This window comes from Taudactylus pleione, unplaced genomic scaffold (assembly GCF_031769625.1).
Source record: "Taudactylus pleione unplaced genomic scaffold, aTauple2 ptg000040l, whole genome shotgun sequence".
Taxonomy (NCBI): domain Eukaryota; kingdom Metazoa; phylum Chordata; class Amphibia; order Anura; family Myobatrachidae; genus Taudactylus; species Taudactylus pleione.
In genome coordinates, this window is record NW_028284442.1 from 2,916,409 (window position 1) to 2,939,769 (window position 23,361).

Genomic DNA, 23,361 nt, shown 5'->3' on the forward strand with positions numbered 1-23,361 from the left:
TGCAGCATAAACAAATAACTATTTTTGTACATCAATTCAGGTTTATTATATTTATTTACCCTTTTTCGTAAATTGAATGCATGTTCTTTTGCCTGTCAATATTTTGTTGAAGGTATGAATTTAATGAAAATACCTGACTTAACTACATGTCAGTATGTAATTTCAGACAGGGCAATGCCAACCAAATGCAAATGTATTCATTTAGTTATTTATTTATTAACAGTTATTTATATAGCGCACACATATTACACTGAAAATTTAAGTCATTCACATCAGTCCCTGCCACAGTGGAGCTTACAGTCTATTAGCATAGATACACATACACACTAGGATAATATTTTGTCAGAAGCCATTTAACCTACCAGTAAGTTTTTGGAATATGGGAGGAAACCGGAGAACCTGGAGGAAACCCGCGCAAACTCCTGAGAACATACAAACTCCACCAAAATTAAAGACTTAACTAAGAAAAAAAGGGGATTATAGATTAATAAAAATGAACAGCACCTAAAAGTGTCACCCACAAAATCTGAAATTTCCCAGCTCTGCACACGTTTTTTCACATTCTTCCTTCACATTGCCTGAGTTACATAAGGCTGGATGGAGAACATCGGTGAACACCAATTTTTACATAATACCATAGATTTTTAATATGGTTGAGGACTGAACTCCACTCCAGGACTAGAGATAAGTGCATTTCTCAAAACTAAGTATTTGCCTCAGTCTGCATAATGTCACACATTTCTCTTATTTCTCTGTGCAAATTTTTCCTATAATTTTTGCTCCTTCTGATGTTTTCTCCTATTATGCCCCAACCACGCCACAAAAGGGATCAGCTCTTTTTCTAAAATACATTGTGGAATGCTATTCTGCAAAGCAAAATATAAAGGTCAAAGATTGTTTGACGGACTTCACACTTCTGCGAAATGTCAGGTTCTGCCATGAAACTTGGGTCATGCAGTATACCTCTGTAACTTTGTTCACTGTTATCCAGGATATTGATTTAAACCATTTCAATGTGACTTTTGCTGTCTATGGACCTCATTCAGAGCCGCTCGCTATTTGCGGTCGTTCGTTAAAAAAAAGGGGTGGCTATTCAAATGAACCGTTCGCTCTTTGCGTTCTGTTCACGCCTCTATGTCTGAACGAGCGAGCAAAACTTGCGGTCAAAATTTTGAAAAATACGCCCCCTTGCCGTTCGCACCATACGTCATGTCCGCTATTTATTTGATTAATCGAGTACATCGAACAGGGTATGAACTGCTCGCTATTCTTGTGGTTGGTTTTTCCTACCACTATATTGCGAGCAGTTCGGACTATAAAACAACCAGGTGACGTGGACGCTGACGGTGCTGGATTAATTATGCACACCCTTAAAACGCCCGTTTTGACCTTTAAGCACGCCTGCGTTCTGAATTCCACTCCCCGTTTTCAAGCACCTTCCCCTGTTACCACCCACAAACGCCTTATCCTGTCACTCAAAATAGCAGGCATTCGCTATTTAGCGAACTAACGATTTTCGGCCGCACTGACTGGTTCACGCATGCGTATTACAAACCGTACGCATGCGCAGATGTGCGAACATCGCTCGGAACGAACGAGCGGCCGCTTACGAGCAGCTCTGAATCAGGCCCTATATGTTTTGAGTCATTGTCCTACTGCAATATAAATCTTCCTGCTCCATCCATTTAGTCTTGAATTGTGACTGGTTCCTGTTCATCCCCATTGCTATATGATCTCGCTTACATGTTTCAATGTTCTTTAGTTTGGTTGATGCGCAACATTAGGCTTGTGCCAATCATACCACATAGTACTCAGGTAAAAATGTGCCATAGAATTGTCACCAACTTGGTATGAGTGTTTCCTACATCCTTTTTGGCAAACTCCAGCCAAGATTTCATGTGAGGTTTGTCCACAATGGTTTTCTTTTTACCATTCTCCCCTGAAGCACAGATTTGTGAAGTGCCAATGTTATCAATCTCCCATGGACAGTTTTTTCCATCTGTGCCATGGAATAATGTAGCTCTTAACATACAGGGGTGGAGATGTTGCCCATAGCGACCAGATTCTAGCTATTATATTCTAGATGGTGCTAGATAAATTTTAAGTAGATTCTGATTGGTTGCTATAAGAAACATCTCCACTTCTAAAAAACAGCACTTTAGTAAATATACCCCACATAGTTTTGTGATCTCCCTAGCAGTTGTTCTTAATGCACAGATGCTTTAGACGGATTTACAGTTATGCCATTTTTCTCCATTTTTTCATGATGGACTTCACAATGCTCTGTGAGGGGTTGGGTATAGGATGCCGGCAGTTGGGATGCCGGCTGTCAGAATCCCGACACCGTAATCCTGACAGGGCTAGCATACCGACACTTGTTGTTTGGTATGCTAGCCCTCTCCCTACCCTATCCCTGCCTCTTTGGTGCCTAACCATAACCACCCCCCTAGTGTCTGAACCTAAACTCCCCTTCCCCACACCCTAAACCTAACCCTCCCCCCTTAGTGCCTAACCCTAACCCCTAAACATTAACCATATCCCTCCCTCACCCCACTACTTAACTTCAGTATTCCGGCAGTCGGTATGCCGGCATCAGTATTGTGAGATTTCAATAATATTTCTTTAAATGTTCTTTGATCTTCATAATGAAGCTCTTATTTGGTAATGTGCTAGCTGTGGTACATCTCACAGACAAGTGTACCACTCAACACACTTTAATCATGTGTAAGTGGTTTATTATGATACATCTTTGCAGTTGTTTTTCTTTTATTTGACATTAGAGGATATGTTGTGTTGAACAATGGTACAAATCTCAGATTACATACATATTGATTCCATGATGTACAACTATGAAGTGTGAAAAATGCCAAAGGGGTGAATATATTGTGTAGCCACTATTATCTTTATTGACCACCAAAAAAGTCACATATCACCATTCCTAATGATATCATTAGTACTTGTAATAAATACCTGAAAAACTTAGTTTTTATCACACGCTAGTGCAGTGGAGCCCAAACTTTCGCTGTGCGTGGCCTTATTTTTTCAGAGTTTTTTTGCGGCTCCCCTAAGCTAAGGGTCACACATAGACACATACATACACATACAGACAGGGTCATATATTCATACACACATACACATACATACACACAGGCAGGGTCACACAGACACATACAGGTAGGGATATACATACATACACATCGGCAGGGTCACACATAGACATATACATACACACATACAGGCAGGGTCACACATACATACATACATACATACATACACACAGGCAGGATCACACATAGACATATACATACAGGCAGGATCACACATACATACATACAGACACACAGGCAGGGTTACATGACATACATACACACAAGCAGAGTCTCACATATACACACATATATCAGGGTCCCACATACATACACACATGTAGGCAGACTGGGGTAACTCTATCACCTTGCTTGATGTGGAGCCAGCAGCTTCTTCCTCCTCCATGCTGCTGTAGTCCCGTCCTCTCTGCTGGGGTCAGAGGAGCATGTGCTGAGCTCCACTAATCAGGGCTCAGCACACGCTCCTCTGACTCTGAGTGTCACCAGCAAAGAGCAGCAGGAAGGAAGATTTGGAGCTGCCTGTTGCTCTGTATCCTGATCCCCACCCGACCCTTCCCTAATGCGGTTCTCGCAAAATCAGAAGAACCACATTGCTACAGAGATTGGCTAGGGAGAACTCATTGTTCTCCCTATAGCCTGGAAAAAAAAAATTAAACGTCCATCGGTAGACGGGCCCGCACAGCACCCCTGTAAGTATGCTGCGACATCCCAGGGTGCCGCGGCACACAGTTTTGGATACACTTACTAGTGTAAATGTACTTATGGCAAGGAGATTCTGTGTAGGTTGATGGGGACATTAAAAGAGGTTGCTTATCTTTCCATCCTGGTCTATATTGTAAGGAGTACATACAGTACACCTTCTTTATAATACAATGCTGTGGTGGGGCATGATTCAGAGTTGTACGGTAATGCTGTCGCTGTTGCGTATGTGTAAGGATAGGCTATGTGAAAAATGTCGCAGACGCAGTGATTTGTATTGTGATGCCCACAGGGGTCATCGTAAATCCAAGCAACTCTGTACTAATACGCAGATCCTTCGATAATCATCCCCCTGAGTAACCCTATGGTGCGCAGAAAGCCTGCTTGAGCTGAGACGCTGGAGCCATGTTTTATGTGGATCACAGATGCAGACAGCGATATGTCTCAAAAACACGCCTGCATTTTTGGCAGTTACCTCCCCCAAACAGCCCTTAACTGTCAGTGACTCTGCAAATAAAAAGTCGCTTCTTGCGGCTACAGTACTGGACTTAGATACATGCGCAGTGCAACTCAGACACATGTGCAGACAACCGATAATCGCTCAACTGCAAAAACATTGGCATAGCCTACAGCTCTGAATAAGGCCCTCTGTCAGGTATCTTTATTGTAAAGTTGTCCTATACTAAACCTGTTTTATTTCCTTTAACAGAATATCATCCACTTGCTGCAAGGGAAGCGTTTCATTTCTCCCATGGCATACTTAACACTTGCTCAGAGCTTGATTCTTTCAGCTGACTTAATGGAAAATAATGAGGATCAGCTATTGTTTTGGACAAAGCAGTTAAATATTTTTACTTTGGTTCATAAAATTATCATCAGACAAGTGAGTGTATGTTTGCGATGTTACTTGTATTGTGAATGCCCATCATGCTTTCAATAATTACACCAAAAAATCATGAAATTATTTAATTTAACCATTATCCATTTCAATTAAAAGGAGTCTCTAATGAATCTTTTACATAAAGCTATTATACTGCAGAAAGCAGCACAAATGATAACTTAGAAAAAAGAACTGGTAAAAGATTTACAAGGATGATAAAAGAAAGGAGAAGATGTGCAAAATGGAGTAGAAAGGAAACAAGATGGAGTAAGGACAAGTAACATGTATTTTGCGCAGTGCCTTCCTGCATCCGAAATGACAGCAGTGTTTATGGGTCTGCAGTTTCCCACACTAAGCTTGGTCATGCTATCGTACATCTGTGATGTGGTGTCATTTACAGTTTGGAATATGTGATTCCACCCTAAATTGAATAGCGACCAGTCTGCACACACTTCATGCAACTACTGGTCAGCAGGTGTCTACATACTACAAATGTTCACCGGCAAAACATGGACAGGAAACAGTGGATTCACTAAACATCTAAAGAGGCTCTTTCATTTTATATTTATTTAGTACTGGATATATTAATAACACAATGTTTCAGTGGTTTCTTCCTTCTTCAGGTGCAGGTTACAGGCGTGAGCAAGCATGACGAATGTTTGAATTAGGGGTGTGCATCGGCCACTTTTCGTGTTTTGTGTTTTGGTTTTGGATCTGGATCTTTCTTCGTGTTTTGGATCTGGATTGGTTTTGCCAAAACCACCCTTCCGTGTTTTGGGTTCTGGGTTTTGTGTTTTGGATCTGTATTTTTTTGAAAAAAAAGCATAAAAACAGCTAAAATCACAGAATTTGTGGGATTTTCTGCTCCTATGCTATTATTAACCTCAATAACCTTAATTTCCACTCATTTCCAGTCTATTCTGAACACCTCACAATAGTGTTTTTATGTCCAAAAGGTTGCACCGAGGTAGCTGGATGACTATGCTAAGAGATACGAGTGGGTGGCACAAACACGTGGTCCATCTAGGAGTGACACTGCAGTGGCAGAGAGGATGGCAGTTTGAAAAACTAGGCCCCAAACTATACATAATGCAAAGAAAAAACCCTTATGTTGTATAAACAGGACATGCACACTTTAACAAACCAAACATTTCAGCGCCAGGGTCTGCCACACGACTGTGGCTGAAATGATTGGTTCGTTTGGGCCCCCACAAAACAAGCTGGCAATTAATCTGTCCCTGCACAAACTGGCTCTACGGAGGCAAGATGTCGTCCTCATCCTCCTCATCCACCGATTCCTCACCCTCTTCAGTGTTGTGTACATCCTCATCCTCACAGAGTATTAATTCGTCCCCGCTGGAATCCACAACCACAGGTCCCTCTGTACGTTCTGGAGGCTGGTCTCCCTGGAAGAGTTGATAATTCATTTTATGAACATCATCTTTTCCACATTTTGTGGAAGCAACCTCCTACGCCTTTCGCTGACAAGGTTCCCGGCTGCACTAAACACTCTTTCGGAGTACACACTGGAGGGGGGGCAACTCAGGTAAAATAGAGCCAGTTTGTACATGGACCTCCAAATTGCTTCTTTTTCCTGCCAGTACACGTACTGACTGTCTGACATGCCTACTTGGATGCTGTCACCGATGTAATCCTTTAACAGACAGACGCACGCTTGTCGCTGCTGCTTTGAGGATGCAAGTGCGGCTACAGCCCACACAATTCACAAAGACAGAAAAAACAAGAAGAATATTTTTATTGTTTGTGGAGTGCACTTTGAGGGTTACACCACCCTTTAACAGACAGACGCACGCTTGTCGCTGCTGCTTTGAGGATGCAAGTGCGGCTACAGCCCACACAATTCACAAAGACAGAAAAAAGAAGAAGAATATTTTTATTGTTTGTGTAGCACACTTTGAGGGTGTCACCACCCTTTAACAGACAGACGCACGCTTGTCGCTGCTGCTTTGAGGATGCAAGTGCGGCTACATCGCACACAAGTCACAAACACATTAAAAAAATAGTTTTTTATTTTTTGGAGCACTTTGAGAGTTACACCACCCTTTAACAGACAGACGCACGCTTGTCGCTGCTGCTTTGAGGATGCAAGTGCGGCTACAGCCCACACAATTCACAAAGACAGAAAAAAAAACAATATTTTTATTGTTTGTGTAGCACACTTTGAGGGTGTCACCACCCTTTAACAGACAGATGCACGGTTGTCGCTGATGCTTTGAGGACAGTATCATATGCAGTGACAGTAGACTTGTCAGAAATTGTTGGCACGTCCTTCAGTCCGGACCAGATGTCCAAACCAGCCCTTGACTTATGACACAGGCGCACGCTTGGCGCTGCTACTATGTTGATGCACGTGTGGCTACATCGCACACAAGTCACAAACACATTAAAAAAATAGTTTTTTATTTTTTGGAGCACTTTGAGGGTTACACCACCCTTTAACAGACAGACGCATGCTTGTCGCTGCTGCTTTGAGGATGCAAGTGCGGCTACAGCCCACACAATTCACAAAGACAGAAAAAAGAAGAATATTTTTATTGTTTGTGTAGCACACTTTGAGGGTGTCACCACCCTTTAACAGACAGACACACGCTTGTCGCTGCTGCTTTGAGGATGCAAGTGCGGCTACAGCCCACACAATTCACAAAGACAGAAAAAAGAAGAATATTTTTATTGTTTGTGTAGCACACTTTGAGGGTGTCACCACCCTTTAACAGACAGACGCACGTTTGTCGCTGCTGCTTTGAGGATGCAAGTGCGGCTACAGCCCACACAATTCACAAAGACAGAAAAAAGAAGAATATTTTTATTGTTTGTGTAGCACACTTTGAGGGTGTCACCACCCTTTAACAGACAGACGTACGCTTGTCGCTGCTGCTTTGAGGATGCAAGTGCGGCTACAGCCCACACAATTCACAAAGACAGAAAAAAAAAGAACAATATTTTTATTGTTTGTGTAGCACACTTTGAGGGTGTCACCACCCTTTAACAGACAGACGCACGCTTGTCGCTGCTGCTTTGAGGATGCAAGTGCGGCTACAGCCCACACAATTCACAAAGACAGAAAAAAAAAGAAGAATATTTTTATTGTTTGTGTAGCACACTTTGAGGGTGTCACCACCCTTTAACAGACAGACGCACGCTTGTCGCTGCTGCTTTAAGGATGCAGGTGCGGCTACAGCCCACACATTTCACAAAGAGAAAAAAGAAGAAGAATATTTTTATTGTTTGTGGAGCGCACTTTGAGGGTTACACCATCCTTTAACAGACAGACGCACGCTTGTCGCTGCTGCTTTGAGGATGCAGGTGGAATCTAGACGGGATTTGGAACCGGGGACACACTACCTCCATCAATTGTCTAAATCCCACTGCACTAATGGCGGATACCGGTCGCACGTCTAACACCAACATAGCAGTCAAGGCCTCAGTTATACGTTTTGCTTCAGGATGACTGCTGTCGTACTTCATCCTCATCGCTAGGGATTGTTGGAGGGTCAATTGTTTAGTAAAAGTAGTGATGTTCCTACTTCCTCTCTGGGATGATGAACAACTCCCAGCAGCAGCAACAGCACTAGGAGGAAGTGGTTCTTGATCTTTCCCTATTTTATTTTTATCGGAGAAAGTTTGGTCCTCCATTTATGTTATATTGATATATACGTGCGGCTAAAGCGCACGCAAACACAGAAAATATTTTTTTATTTTTGCTGGAGAGTAGTGCACTTTGTGGGTTACACCACCCTTTAAGAAATGAGCCAGCCGGCTCTTTACTTATGGTACACAGGCGCACGCTTGGCGCTGCTCCTTTGTTGATGCACATGCAGCCACGGCGCACACAATTCACAAACACAGAAAATAATTTTTTTTTTGGTTTGGACTGGAGTGTACTTTGGGGATTACAGCACCCTTTAACGGTCAAGCCAGCCGGCCCTTTACTTATGACACAGGCGCACGCTTGGCACTACTTTGTTGATGCACGTGCAGCTACTGCGCACACAGTTCACAAACACAGAAAATATATATTTTTTTGGTCTGGAGTGTACTTTGGGGGTTACAGCACCCTTTAACGGTCAAGCCAGCCGGCCCTTTACTTATGACACAGGCGCACGCTTGGCACTACTTTGTTGATGCACGTGCGGCTACTGCGCACACAATTCACAAACACAGAAAATAATTTTTTTTTTGGTTTGGAGTGTACTTTGGGGGTTACAGCACCCTTTAACGGTCAAGCCAGCCGGCCCTTTACTTATGACACAGGCGCACGCTTGGCACTACTTTGTTGATGCACGTGCGGCTACTGCGCACACAATTCACAAACACAGAAAATAATTTTTTTTTTGGTTTGGAGTGTACTTTGGGGGTTACAGCACCCTTTAACGGTCAAGCCAGCCGGCCCTTTACTTATGACACAGGCGCACGCTTGGCACTACTTTGTTGATGCACGTGCGGCTACTGCGCACACAATTCACACACACACAAAAAATATTTTTTTTTAGCACTTGGGGGGAGCACCCCTGATGGACAGAGCACCCCCTGGACAACACTACAGCACCCCTTTAGGACTGGGACACTGCACAGGACTTTGGAGTGGACACAGCCCCTATGGAGAACTGACTGCACAACACAGTCCAGCCAGCCCCTATGGACTTTGAAGTAGTGGACACAGCCCCTATTAACAGCAGCACAGCACAACACAGCCAGCCCCTATGGACTTTGAAGTAGTGGACAACAGCAGCACAGCACAGCACAGCACAACACTACTCTGCACTACACTACACTACACAGCCCAGCCAGCCCTAACTCCCACCCTCCCTCTTCACTGTCCACAGCCGAGTGAGAAAATGGCGCCGACGCGGGTACCTTATATAGGATCCAAAACCCGCGAGACTCGGAAGGCGGGATGATGATGTTTTGCCTCGATTTCAGATCCGAGTCAGGCGGGAAAAGTCGAGCCTGACTCGGATCGGCCTCGGATCGGGGGGGCTCGGGGGGTTCAGATTTCAGAAATCCGAACCCTCTCACCCCTAGTTTGAATGCTTTGAGGCTCCTGTAGCGTTGAACGTATGTCTATTTTATCTGTGTAATAAAAGGATTCTTTTGCAAAAATAAAGTATACCTATGCCCATATGCGACTTTTAACTAGAGATGAGCGGTTCGGTTTCGGCTTGGATCTTCCTGCCAAGTTCAGATCTTTTAACGCCTTCACGGACTTCTTGGCACAGATGTCCATGAAAGATGTAATTTTGTCTCATTCTGAGATCTGAACTTGGCAGGAACATCCGAGACCATACCGAACCACTCGTCTCTACTTTTAACACATCTTACACTTAGGGGTATATTTACTAAAGTGCAGGTTTTTAGAAGTGGAGTTGTTGCCCATAGCAACCATTCAGATTTTACTTATTCATCTAGCACCTTCTAGAAGATAATAACTAGATTCTGATTGGTCGATAAGGGCAATAACTCCACTTCTAAAAACCAACACTTTGGTAAATATACCCCTTACAGTTACTTTGTCACAGCGCTGCCGAGTCCAGGTCCCTCTTACCTGGTTCGGCGGCGCTGGGGTCCGGACTGGCGTGGGACAGCGGGCGGGAGATCCACGGCGCCCGCTGTCAGCTGTTCTCCTTCCCCGGCAGCAGTGTGCAGGCGGCTGCGGCTTCCTTAGGAGCACACACGCCTCTCTGCTAAAATATTTAAAGAGACAGGCACATATTTAGGAAGTGCTGATTTTAGACTAATGTGAACTTTGACCTATATAAGGAAGTTCCTGGGAGCACTCCAGTGCCATACTCCAGCGTTCCTGTGCATATCCTGACTATTGGTTCTGACCTTGGCTTGTTCGTGACTCTGATTCTGCCTGACCCCTGGTTCTACGTTGATATCTGGTTCTGACCTCGGCTATTCCCTGTGACCCGTTTACGTCTGCTCCCTGATACCGTCTCGTCCGTTTATTTCTGACCCGGCTAGTCGACTACGCTAAAGTCTTCTGCATTCCAACCAAGGTACCCAGCACTTGTATAGGGAAACCTAACCTGAGGGCCGCGACCTGTGTGTCGGACGCAGCCAAGTCCATACCTTCTTGCGAGAGTCCCTGGTGAAAACCGCCGACACATTAGACTCCACGCCTCAGGAATAGGTCTAGTGAATTCCCTGAATACGGGTAGCATCCACAATCCATCCGAGAGTTTGTGACGTACTTGACTGGTAAAATGTGGTCAGGAAGAAGCAGACAAGTATAGGACAAGTACGCTCACGTAATTGCAACTGAAGATGAACTAGACACTGACACACCTGTTGGATAGCATATCTTGTGCGGGTGTAGAAGGGATGATGATGATCAGCTCTATCTAGTTGCAACTGAATATAAGATTATGGTTTGATCTCTCTAGCTGATAATATTTAATTCTTTACTGCCTCTGATATAGTATATGAGATCGCACCTATCTAATTGCATGACTTAATTGCTATTTCCATTTGGGCTCTGTAGGAACATTCATATTTCATTTTAAAGTGGAAAATAATAGATGTTCTTATTTTACTCAGTTTAATTTTTGTTTGTATTTAATCACATTTCATATGGTAAATGCAACTTTTGCAGTTATTAAAAATCTTTAAGTCACTTTTCTATCAGGTATATATGGTAATTTGTTACATTATTATATTTTCTACGTATAGAGTAATGTGTCTTGGTTTCTCTCTGAGTTTTCCTACACTTTCTTTATGCAACCATAGTGTATAATTACAGACACTTGGTATTCCACATGTACACCTGTTGCAAATGCTATTTATGTAATTGTAGAGGCACCTAGAGATGCACCCGAGTGAATATTTACACTTAGATGCACTTTTAATGTGCACGTGTTGTTCTGTGTAAGGGAGCAAATGAGCTCATTCTACATGAGCCACATTGTTTACAAGGTATAAATACCTGGCCAATTCAGGGGGTTGTCAATCATACAGCGCTCTCCCATTGCCAAAGTGTAAACAAACAACAAACTTTGTTGAAATATATTAGGCAAATACCAGGAAGATCAGCAGAGGGAATCTTTTGTGTTGCTGCCAATACAGCAGCCATTTCTGCAATGCTGTGACAAGCAATGTAACAAAAATCAGTAATAGAATATTGACTTTTACTGTACAAATGTAAAGAAGCAATATTTATTTACTACTATAATTAATATTTCTACTTCAGGGTCCATAGGGTATCCACAGGATACCTTGGGGTATAGGTGATGACGTCAGTCTTCAGGCACCACAGAGTTAAAGTTTTCAGCCTCCCAGGGTGCATCTGGGTCCCTCTCCTATACCCCGCCCCCGGGCCAAGGCATCTCAGTTTCGTCGGTGCCTGGCCGGAGTCGGAGGCACTGTGCAGAGGGGGGCTATGAAGAGCCCCTGAAGTTTTTTTTAAAGGCAGCGCTGGCTGCACATCTGGGAGTACAGCATGGACAGTCAGTACTGACGTCCATGCCGTCTCCCCTACACCCCGCCGGTACCAGAACGCCAGTACTGATCCGGGGATGCTGGTAGACATCTGGGGTCACGGCTAGCGGTGTCCCCAGATGTTTTGGACCATGGCCGGATCCAAGGGGATGCAGGTAAGCAGCGGGGTCCCGCGGTGGGTCCCCGCTGGTCACATGGTCCTGAGTCCCCAGGCAGGGGGCTCCCTGGGGACTGGCTGCAGCGTGGAGCCAGGCGACCAACCTGTGCTTCCACTACCCCCTGGGACAGCGGGCCGCTGCTGAGCGGCATGCGCTGCGGCGTCCCAGGGGTTAAATGCATGCCAGGGGAGCGCGCTTTCCCTGTCTCACAGCCGGCGCCTCCCCTGCTGCACACAGCCTCTCTGCTCTGCCTGATTGGCCACAGTGTGTCAGCTGTCCTCCCCAGGCCGGCCTCCTTCATCTTCTGCTCCTCGGTGGCCATCTTTAAAGCATGGTGAACACTGCTGGAAGCCTGTGAGCGGTGGCATTGCGGTCTGGGTCCCCCAGCATACCTCTCCTCTGTTTGTCACAGGTCAGTGTATGCAGCGCTGAGTCCTACCAGCCTGAGGGTCTGAGTAGTTGAGAATCAGCGCTAATAGTGCAGGGATTTGTTTCTTCTGCATTGTATGTGACTGAACTGCTAGCCTGCTGTCTGTACTTTCACTTTCTACTGTCAGCTTTATTACTGTCCCTGATCTTGCTCTGCTCAAAGCCCTTGCGGTGCGCGGTGTGCAGGGTGTTATTCACACTATACCAATACGTATAGGTGTGAGTGTCACATACTTACCATCATGTCTGAGACTGATTTTCCTCTCCAGCTCATGTGTACTAAATGTAAGGTACCAATAGCGGAGGGGGAGGGTAACGCGGAGGGGTTATGTCCCCAGTGCCTGGCACTGTCACGGCCGATTATGGTCACGGTCCCGGTACAGGAACCTCCCTGGGCTTGTTTCGCTAAGGCGCTTACAACCCTTGTGGGCCAGCTAGCTCCGCCACCTGCGTTTACCCAGATGGGTTTGTCCCAGCAGTCAGTGGTGTCGTCACCCATGTGGGAGTTCCCGAGACAATTGATGGTACCCCACAGTCTCCCTGTCCCTTCCCAGGTTTCTCCGGAGCCTGCGTGGGTTAATACTCTTAACTACATCGGTTCAGCAATTGTCCGATGTTTTACAGGGGGAGTCTGTGTTGCGGCCTCATAACGGCCGGTGGCGTCTTTATCTGCTCCTTATGGGGATGACAATGAGACGTCAGATCATGGGGAGATTCTGGATCTATCTGACCAAGAACCTCTCCGTACCAAAGAGCCGGACGCTAAGTCCAAGGTGTATATCCCTGGTCTTATTCGAGCGGTCCGCTCGGCTTTAGTTATTGAGGATATTGATCCTTTGGTGGCCACATTCATATATGCCTTTTTAAGGATATTAAGGGTGAGGCTACGGTTTTCCCTCTTTCTGATCAATTAGTGGATCATTTAGAGGAGGCGTGGAAAAATCCAGGTAAACGGTTTCAGCCCCAGAGACGCTTAGCCGTGGCTTATCCGTTTGCGGTCAATTATTTTTCTAAGCGGGAATCCCCTACGCAAGTGGATTCACATGTCACACGCCTAGTCAAAAGTGCCACGTTGCCTATGCCTTCGATGTCATCCTTGAAGGATGTCACTGACCGCAAGGTGGAGATCTGCCTCAAATCCGTTTATTCCCTTGCAGGGAAGCATCCAGACCGGCTCTGGCCGTGTGTTGGGTAGCCAGAGCTATGGAGCGCTGGGCGGATAATTTGGAGGCGTCTTTGGACTCTGACTGTTCGGCTGAACAGACCGAGTTGGTGGGCAATCTCCGAGACTCGGCCACTTACATTAATGAAGCGGCTTTAGATATTTGTATGCTCACCTCTAGGATCTCCTCTGCAGCTGTGGCTGCTCGTCGCACCTTATGGTTGCGTTCTTGGAAAGCGGACGCGGATTCCAAAAAGGGATTAGAAGGTCTGGACAGGTACTATTTGGTCCAGATCTGGACAAAATTGTAGTTACGTTGGCAGCAGCAAAATCTGCATGTCTTCTGACTGCTACGATTCCTTCTAGTGCTGGTGGGTCGTCCTTTTGGCCTCACAGGGCCCAAGGTAGGCCTAAAGTACAGTCCTTTCCACGGCAGGCTGGGGCCAAGAAATTGTCCAAGCCCAAGAAACAGGTCTGGAGTACCAGACGTCCGGCTCCTAGGTCAGATAACAAACCTGCGGCCTGACGGTCCAGGCCTCCTTTTGGGGGACCCCAAAGTGGGGTGCGCCTGCTTCAGTTCGCCCGGTGCTGGTCGCAGTGCATGTTCCAATTTCCCAGAGGGGCCTGGGTTTCTATTCCATTCTATTTTTGGTGCAGAAACCCAATGGGTCTTACCGTTCAATACTAAACCTAAAGGCCCTCAGCAAGTCCTTGAGGGTGCCTCTGTTTCGGATGGAGACCCTGCGGTCCATTATTCTGGCACTGGAACCTGGGGACTACATGGTGTCATTGGACATCCAGGACGCTTACCTGCATGTCCCTATTCTTTTGCGCCATCAGCAGTTCCTCAAATTGGCAATCTGCAACGAACATTTCCAGTTCCGGGCACTGCCTTTTGGCCTGGTGACTGCTCCACGGGTATTCACCAAGGTCATGGCGTCTCTCCTGCGGACGCAGGGAGTCCGACTGTTGCCTTATCTGGACAACCTCCTGTTGATAGCGGGGTCTCCAGAGCTTCTTTTACACCATCTGGATCTGACGATTGCGGTACTGCAACGTCACGGCTGGTTGACAAACTGGCAGAGGTCCACTCTCACCCCGTCTCAGAGGATCCTGCACCTCGGGGCCTTATTGGACTCCAGGCAGCAGTGGATCTTTGTGACGGAGGCAAAGATCCTTGCTTTGTAGTTGAGGGTGCGCAGTTGTCTGCAGTGTCGTCGAGTGTCGATACACTTGGCAAAGAGGTTATTGGGCTCAATGGTTTCGGTATTGTCACTCCAAACCTCTGCTGCTATTGATCCGGTCCAGATGGAATGGATTGCCTCAGTGTCTCAAGTCCCAGACGATGGGGCTCACTCCGGATGTTCGCCTGTCTCTAACCTGGTGTTTGTAGACGACCCACCTCAACAAGGGTCGCCCGTTCTGGGTGGCGAACTGGGTCTTGTTAACAACGGACGCCAGTCTCCGGTGCTGGGGAGCTGTCACGGGTCCACACTTGTTTCAGGGCAGGTGGACTCGGGCGGTAGCGGGGCTTCCAATAAACATTTTGGAGCTCCATGCGGTGTCAAGAGCTCTCCAGCGGGCACAGCCGGTTCTCCAGGGTCCCGTCGGACAACGCCACCACGGTGGCCTATTTAAACCAGCAAGGAGGAACCGGGAGAGTGGTCTTTATACCAGGACGTCTTTCGGAGTCTGGTGGACAAGTGGGGTCTTCCAGAGATAGACCTCATGGCGTCCCGGCACAACAACAAGTTGCCGGTGTACGGGTCTCGAACATGAGACGAAAAGGCGTCTCTGGTGTATGCCCTGTCCGTCTAGTAGACGTTCCAGTTTGCCTACCTTTTCTCTCCGTTTTCCCTTCTTCCGCGGGTATTACGGAAATTCAAATCAAGAAGGAGGTACGCTACTGTTGATAGCTTCCGAGTGGCCCAGACGGCACTGGTTCTCCGACCTCTAGAGTCTGTCAGTAGACGTTCCTCTGAGGTTACCATTACGACCGAATCTGCTGTCATAGGGTCCTTGTCTTCACCCGGACCTGACTCGGTGTGGCTGTTGAAACGGTCATGCTAAGGTCCAGAGGGTTTTTCTAGCTCCATGGTGCAAACCATACTAAGAGCTCGTAAACCTTCCTCGGCAAGAATCTACCATCGTGTGTGGCATACTTTCTTCCGGTGGTGTAGACCTAGAGGGTATTCCCTTAGGGAGTTCCGCCTGTCTAGGGTGTTGGCTTTCCTACAGGCTGGACTGGATCATGGGCTTCGCCTGGCTTCTCTGAAAGTGCAGGTGTCTGCCCTGTCAGTCTGGTTTCATCGTAGGATTGCTGCGCTCTCTGATGTGCACACCTTTATGCGAGGTGTTCTTCGCATTCAGCCACCTTTTGTTCCACCGGTGGCGCCTTGGAATTGGGCTGTGGTCCTGAGAGTTCTCTAGGGGCCGCCGTTTGAACCACTGGACTCAGTGGACTTTAAATGGCTTACAGCTGAAACCATATTCCTTCTGGCCATTGCCTCGGCCAGACGGATTTCGGATTCAGGGGTTCTCTCTTGTAGACCCTCTTTTCTGATTTTTCATAGGAATAGGGCGGTGCTTCGCACTCGTCCGGGATTCCTTCCCGAAGTGGTATCCAGTTTTCACATCAATGAAGAAATTGTTGTGCCGGCTTTCAATTCACCTGGACTTTCAGTGGGTGACGCCACTTGGGATGTTGTGCGGGCATTGAGAATTTATGTTGACCGCACTTCTTCTTTTAGGAAGTCGGACGCCTTGTTTGTCCTCTATGGCTTCCGTAAAAAGGGTTGGCCTGCTTCAAAGTAGACTTTGGCAGGCTGTATTCGTATGGCAATTTCAGAAGCTTATCATCATGAAGGTCTTCCAGTTCCCTCCTTGGTGAGGGCTCATTCCACTAGGTCTGTGGGTCCTTCATTTGCAGCTAGACGTGGTCCCTCTGCAGTTCAGATCTGCAAGGCTGCTACGTAGTCTTCTGTCAATACCTTTGTGAGGTATTACGCTTTTGACATCTTTGCCTCTCAGGATGCTTCCTTCGGGCGGCGGATTCTCCTCTCAGCACAGGAGCGTCCCCACCCTTAAAGGATACTGCTTTGGGACATCCCCAAGGTATCCTGTGGATACCCTATGGACCCTGAAGTAGAAAATATGAGATATGGTAAGAACTTACCCTTGTTATCTCTATTTCTACGAAGTCCATAGGGTTCCACAGGACTCCCGCCCTGTCGCACCTGTACTGCAGATGGGCTTTATTCTGGTCACCGGTTTTTCCGTCTCCCTATGGTGAGAATGTGATTCCTGTGAGTGTCCAGATTTTTTTTTTTTCTTCTCTTTCTTTCTTCTCCTCCTCCGGCCTATGGCTTGTGACGTAACTGAGATGCCTTGGCCCGGGGGCGGGGTATAGGAGAGGGACCCAGATGCACCCTGGGAGGCTGAAAACTTTAACTCTGTGGTGCCTGAAGACTGACGTCATCACCTATACCCCAAGGTATCCTGTGGAACCCTATGGACTTCGTAGAAATAGAGATAACAAGGGTAAGTTCTTACCATATCTCATATTTTCAAACTATGGGCCTAATTCAGCAGTGCACTCGCTTGCACTGCTGAACGCAGTTTCCCGATGGTTGGGAATCTGCACATGTGCAGTACGGGTCTGCGATGTTATCCGGAGTTCAGTCTGCTGCTGTTTAGGGGCGGGGATCGGGCGGCGACAACCCCTCCCCAGCCAAAATGGAGAGTTGGAGATAGAGATGGCCGGCTTGAGTGACCCTATGGTCACTCAACCGGCCAATGGTATCGCAGATAATCCGGTGTTGCATCCTTGGACGCAGCTCGGATCAGTAATGCATGCAGGAAGCGTGATGCCTCCTGCTGCATTAACATAATATTGCAGTTGCTGCCATGTTAGCTACAATAGCAACTACGTCCCAAGCTGAATCAGGCCCTATATTGCTATGTATACATTTCACTGTACAGCTTCATAATATATCATCTACCATCAACTATGTTTAAAGTGTTTAGTTATGCTGGCACTTGCAGAACTAGAAGCACTAGCATACCTTGGCATCTAGGATCCTTTGGGACTTGTAGTACACCTATAAAAATACATTCAAATATACCTTTTATTTATAATTAAAGCCCTTACATAACCTTTTTTGTCATCTAAAACCTTGGAGTGGGGGATCTTCCTCTTTATTCCAGCCTTTAAATTCCTTTTGAAAAAAAGTAGCCATGCATCTGCCTGTCATTCTAATTAATACAGTGCGGCTTTGTTGTGATTGGTTAGAGTATGGGAAAGCCACTTTGTAGTGGTAAGTAGTGTTTACATCCCATGTGGGGCCTAGACTGTAACCACGATGATCTACACTACTTCTACAGTGTACAATGATACAAAGCATTAATTAACATATGTATGTTTCCCAAGGGAATTTTGTTCCAGGCTGAACATTCTAGGGCTGGTTAACATTATGAAATGTATACATATGTTAACCTTATCACTTACATATTTATAGATTTAAAACCAGTATTCTTCATCTTCATCAGATGATAATGACTTGTCTATCAGTAGCATAATGATAGGCTTAATAGTGTATGATCATGCTTTAGTCATACTGTGCACCACATTTATACAAAATAGTGGTTACTCATATTAACTTAATGGTTTTTCCCAGGTGCTTGTAAAGGGCGAGGTTTACTGATTCACATGGATCTTAACAGTGAAGGGTACATGTGTGTACAGGCAGACACATATTAAAATCAGACAACGAAGACCATGACTTTTTAAACATTTTCTTGGCATTGTTGGAATTAGCCTTAACAATAATTATTATTTGTTTACAGTGTATTTCTATGTGGGCACATATGCACATCTCACCATGACAGATTTAGAAAAAATTATATTTTCATGCTTAATCTTCTGTATATTAATGACATTCTTTGCTACTTACATTGTTTAGGTGACATTGTCTTCATTTGGACATGAATAGAGGAAGCTTTGTTGAGAGAGATAACAAAGTCGTTCTGCTCATCTTACCATCACATTCGCAAAAGAACATATTCTGACATTTACATTACCTTGATGTTGCTGTCACTCTAACAAACAGATCACAGATCTATATTCATTAATAAAGGCCTCAAGTTTGTGTCAGTTACCAAATGTTAATTCATATGAGCAACATATTTTTTCTACTGAAACAGTGTATAATGCACAGTCTTGGTTGATTAATACATTTCATGAAAGGAGATAAAATGTTCCCAATTTACAAAAAACATGGCAATAGTCAAACACACGCCACGCACTGTATTACTTTCATATAAAAATAGCACAACTTTTATTTTGGATTTAATGAGGAACGCCATTAGGTGTTGTTGGGCAAGACAGAAGATAAACAACATTTTTAAAACTGCAAATTACAGGATGTTTGTATTAATTTTTTAACCTGAAAAAGGGTGTGAAAAGGTATTTCCTGTTATAGATCATAGGCAAACGCTCGGGGGGGCTTTGTTTCTGATTGCCTGGAAACCCTCCCCCCTTCCCCAGCCCACACCATGACCATAATAGAAATAGCTATATAATAGAATTTTACTAGTGCTGCATGTTCTTCTCAGTATAACAAATGAAATAATTAGCACTACCTGTGGATCTTTTAACATATGTCAGCCAGTAATAAATATACCGGTGCACCAACTAGGAAATCTGGAAAACATGCACTATTAGGGGTGCACTGCTATAGACCATCAATAGGGTTAATTATTAATTCTGTATAATAATACACTATCCAGTGGAATATTTACATATATGTCCAGGGCAGTGCTAGGTTCTTCTGCTGCTCCCCCAGACTTGTTCCAATGCTCTGGAATGGTGCCCACATCTGAAATAAATACATTCAGCTCAGACAGGATGGCCTACTGACGCATCTAATGGCTGCCTGTGATCCCTGGTCCTGTATATGCTGGAATTATGATACACAATATACTTTGTATGATGCATATTAAAGCTGGATAAGTGCTAATTATGCCCTCTTCATGGACTGGCCACACTCACTCTAAAATCAAACATTTGGAAACCCTCTAGAAATCCTGCGTTTGCCACTGTAAGTAGTTGCATGTAGTGCAGCCTACACATTTGCAACAGCCATTTTATGTGTCTAAAGGAGCCACATTATTCTAAGGCAGGTAATAAATTGTCCAAATCTGAATAAAATTAAAAATATTTAAAGTGCATGGAAAATATTTCATTTTTTTATATCTTTGCATTGTAGTTTGTTTAAATGACTATGGGCCCGATTCATTACGGATCGCAATACTGCACACACACGCAGTTCAACTGCGATAGCAAGCTAATCCACTGCGAACGCTATGCAAACTCAGCACCACATAAGGACGCCCACTTTACCTTACACACATCCGTAATACTTAGCAGAATAGTGAAACCATCGGTACAATCGTGTACCATCAGAGCCATACACACACTTGCACAAGCCCTGACCTTACTCAGAAATTGCTAACGGCCACGCACGCTATGAGACCTCAGGCTGCGTATGGCTTCGCAGTGGCTAATTTATGCACGCCCCTGAAACAGCGTGCAAACGCATGGCATGCCTACATTTCTACATTTCCCCGACCACCCCCCCTTCACCATCCACAAACGGCACTTCCTGACAATCACTTTGCGATTGGTCTGCGTAGCCTCGCAGTCTCGATCGCAATAGCTAGTTTGCGCCCTGCGATGCATACGCATGCGTAGAACGCAACAATCGGCCAATTACGTACGCATTACCAACTGCGATTCTTGCTGAATCTGGCCCTTTTTGGAATGTGTGTATGTGACTTTCATTGGAAAACCTGTGGATATGTATAATACCTGTGTACATGTCTCACAGCAAAGAAATTGTACTAACTTTATGGTATCATTTATGAAACTCGTGTTTTAATGAGGACACTGTGCTTGGCTTACTTTTGTTGTTCTTGTTCAAGAGTGTCTTCTCGCTGTCACCCGCTCAGTGTTTCACTGAGAAAAATTGCTATGTAGAAACTTTAATTAGTAATTAATTCACATCATTTTTTGCAGCTCACATATCTTGGGGAAATGAAGGAGCAAAATGTAACACAACCTGTGCTTTCATCTTTTCTGCCACCTATCAAGAACATGTATTTACCACAAATCAGTTTACTGGCTAAAGTGAAAATGAGAATTGGTAAGTTTAGATGAATTTGTAGTTAGCACAAAGTTCCAAATAGTAAATTTGTGTTTATAGCTCTTCAGCTCCTTTGTATTTTCCAAAGACCATTGTTGACGCCACGTAAAGTAGATATAATTATCCATACAAGACCCTGCATCATATTGATTATGAGATGCGCTTCTCTGTACTCTAGTGGATCAATCATCTTATTATTATTCTCTCTGTGACGCTAAGACCTTAATTGTAATTGTTTGGAGCTGTATAAAGAGGGAAGAAGGAAACAAACTGATGCAGAATTACTCAGAGAATATGTCTATCTACTGGTTATTATTTCTCTTTATTACATTTATAAAAGTGCTACAGTATAATGGTTTATTCTCATTTTTTCCTCTTTAAATTATAATTACAAGTGTGACACAGTATATGATTGTTTTTGAATATATTACTGTCCGTATTTTTTCTACCAAAGTATGCAAGATTAGAAATCAATTATTTTAAATAACACACTTATGACTGAACATTTTGCAGCAGGAGATATAGGTTGTTTCAGCTTGTGTTAGCTACAGTATGTGGCCTTTAATAATCCCAATTAGGTTTATGTTAAACATTTCTTCCCCTATTCAGTTAAAGAGGAAAGCATTCTCCTACTCATAGGGGAAAGCAGCCACCTTGAGAATTACAATTTTTATTAAGTTTTTGAGTCCTTTTACTAAAAACAATAAGACCAGTCATTATATTTCAAATAAAAAACAATGTATGAAAATGTACAGCATGTGTTAAAGCTTGCAGCTAATTATTGTGGTGCCTCTTACTCAGGGTCGGTGCTAAGGTGTTCGGTGGCCCCCTGTAAACTATAAAATTTGCCCCTCCTACAAATATGTCCTCTTGACATGTCTCTTTACAATACAGTTACCATGAATTTCTTTATTTTACAATTTTTGTCTGCTTTTCTCTCTCTCTCTTGTCTATTCTATTTCATTTAACTGGGTTCTTCTCCTTTGTACCTGCTTCTGCCGTTTTCTTCCCCTGATTGTTTTTCTGGGCAGACTTTCCATAGCACTGCCTATACGGAAATCTCCTATTGACAGAGGCTCCCATATAGAGTCATAGGGGCCTATTCATTATGTTAATATCGTATACGGGCAGCCCTTGATAATTAACATTTGAATTTGCCGCGAGCACCCCAGCATTACTCGGACGCAGAGACAGTTGATACGAATATCAGCTGTCCCCGCGAATCCTTTCGAAGCTACCTTAATATCAGTGAAAATTAGCACTGTCGAGTCTGACTCTGCAGTGCTACTGCACATGTGTTAACTTCCGGTGTAAGGAGCCAAGCAGTACTGGAGGGATCTATAGGGAAGCAGTGGGGGCACGGGAACAAATGTCACCTGTAGATGGCGAATGTTCCCCGCAGTCAAGCTCCAAAAATGTTGTATTTTCTGAGCTAAATGAAATTAAGGCCCTGATTCAGAGCCAGACGCTCTGACAGAGTGCTCGCTCTGAATCAGGGCCGTCTCTCTTACTTTTGACCACCCACAGCTATAGCGAGCGGCCAAAATGATGGTCGCGATGGTCAAGGGTCTCGTCTGCCGCAAGCCTTGGAGTGCTTTTGGCTCTATCAGAGCCAAAAGCACTCCCACTGACATCACTAGTGATGTCAGTGGGGCTGGCCCCAGACGGTAGGCGTTCCCATGGGAACGCTTCCATCTGGGCAGCCACGCCCCCGGCATACCCTCCAATGGGGGCGTGCTTTCAATCACCATCGACAGCACGCCCCCTTTGGTGCGAGACCCATATTTATTTACTATATTGTGGATCAATTGTGTGCTGTAATTTTAGCATTTATTACTAGCACCGTGAAGCAACATCTCCTGGCCTAAATCAGACGCATAAACTGCTAATCTCTCTTGTAGTGAAGCAGGTGCATACTCTACCTACAGTATGTCTGTATGGGATCTAGCCACACATGAAGTATATCAATACAATATAATAAAGTTTTACCATGATAAAATGTACGATTTATTAATGAATGAGGAATATTGTATTAATGTACTCTATTGCGTCTAATCACCACATGGTAAATATTTGTTTAACATTTGAGTGCTAAGGATGAGTGGGACACTTCATCCACATGTACATCTAAATGCTGATAACTAATCTCACATTTACATACCAGAACCCTACCTGCAATTGCTACCGGTGGGCAACAAAGGACTTGGGGCCTGATTCAGAGCCGGACGCTCTGACCAGAGCGCTCGCTCTGAATCAGGGCCCTCCT

At 44.8% G+C, this 23,361-nt stretch overlaps 1 protein-coding gene across 1 annotated transcript in view; it reads left to right on the plus strand.

Annotated features, from left to right (window-relative positions):
• The window catches only part of CFAP54 (cilia and flagella associated protein 54), a 399,494-nt gene that overhangs the window by 282,447 nt on the left and 93,686 nt on the right, over nucleotides 1-23,361 (plus strand). Inside the window, exons 56-57 of the mRNA XM_088453676.1 lie at nucleotides 4,516-4,689; nucleotides 20,969-21,095. Coding sequence (XP_088309802.1) covers nucleotides 4,516-4,689; nucleotides 20,969-21,095 — 301 coding nt within the window. The remainder of the gene's footprint in view (nucleotides 1-4,515; nucleotides 4,690-20,968; nucleotides 21,096-23,361) is intronic.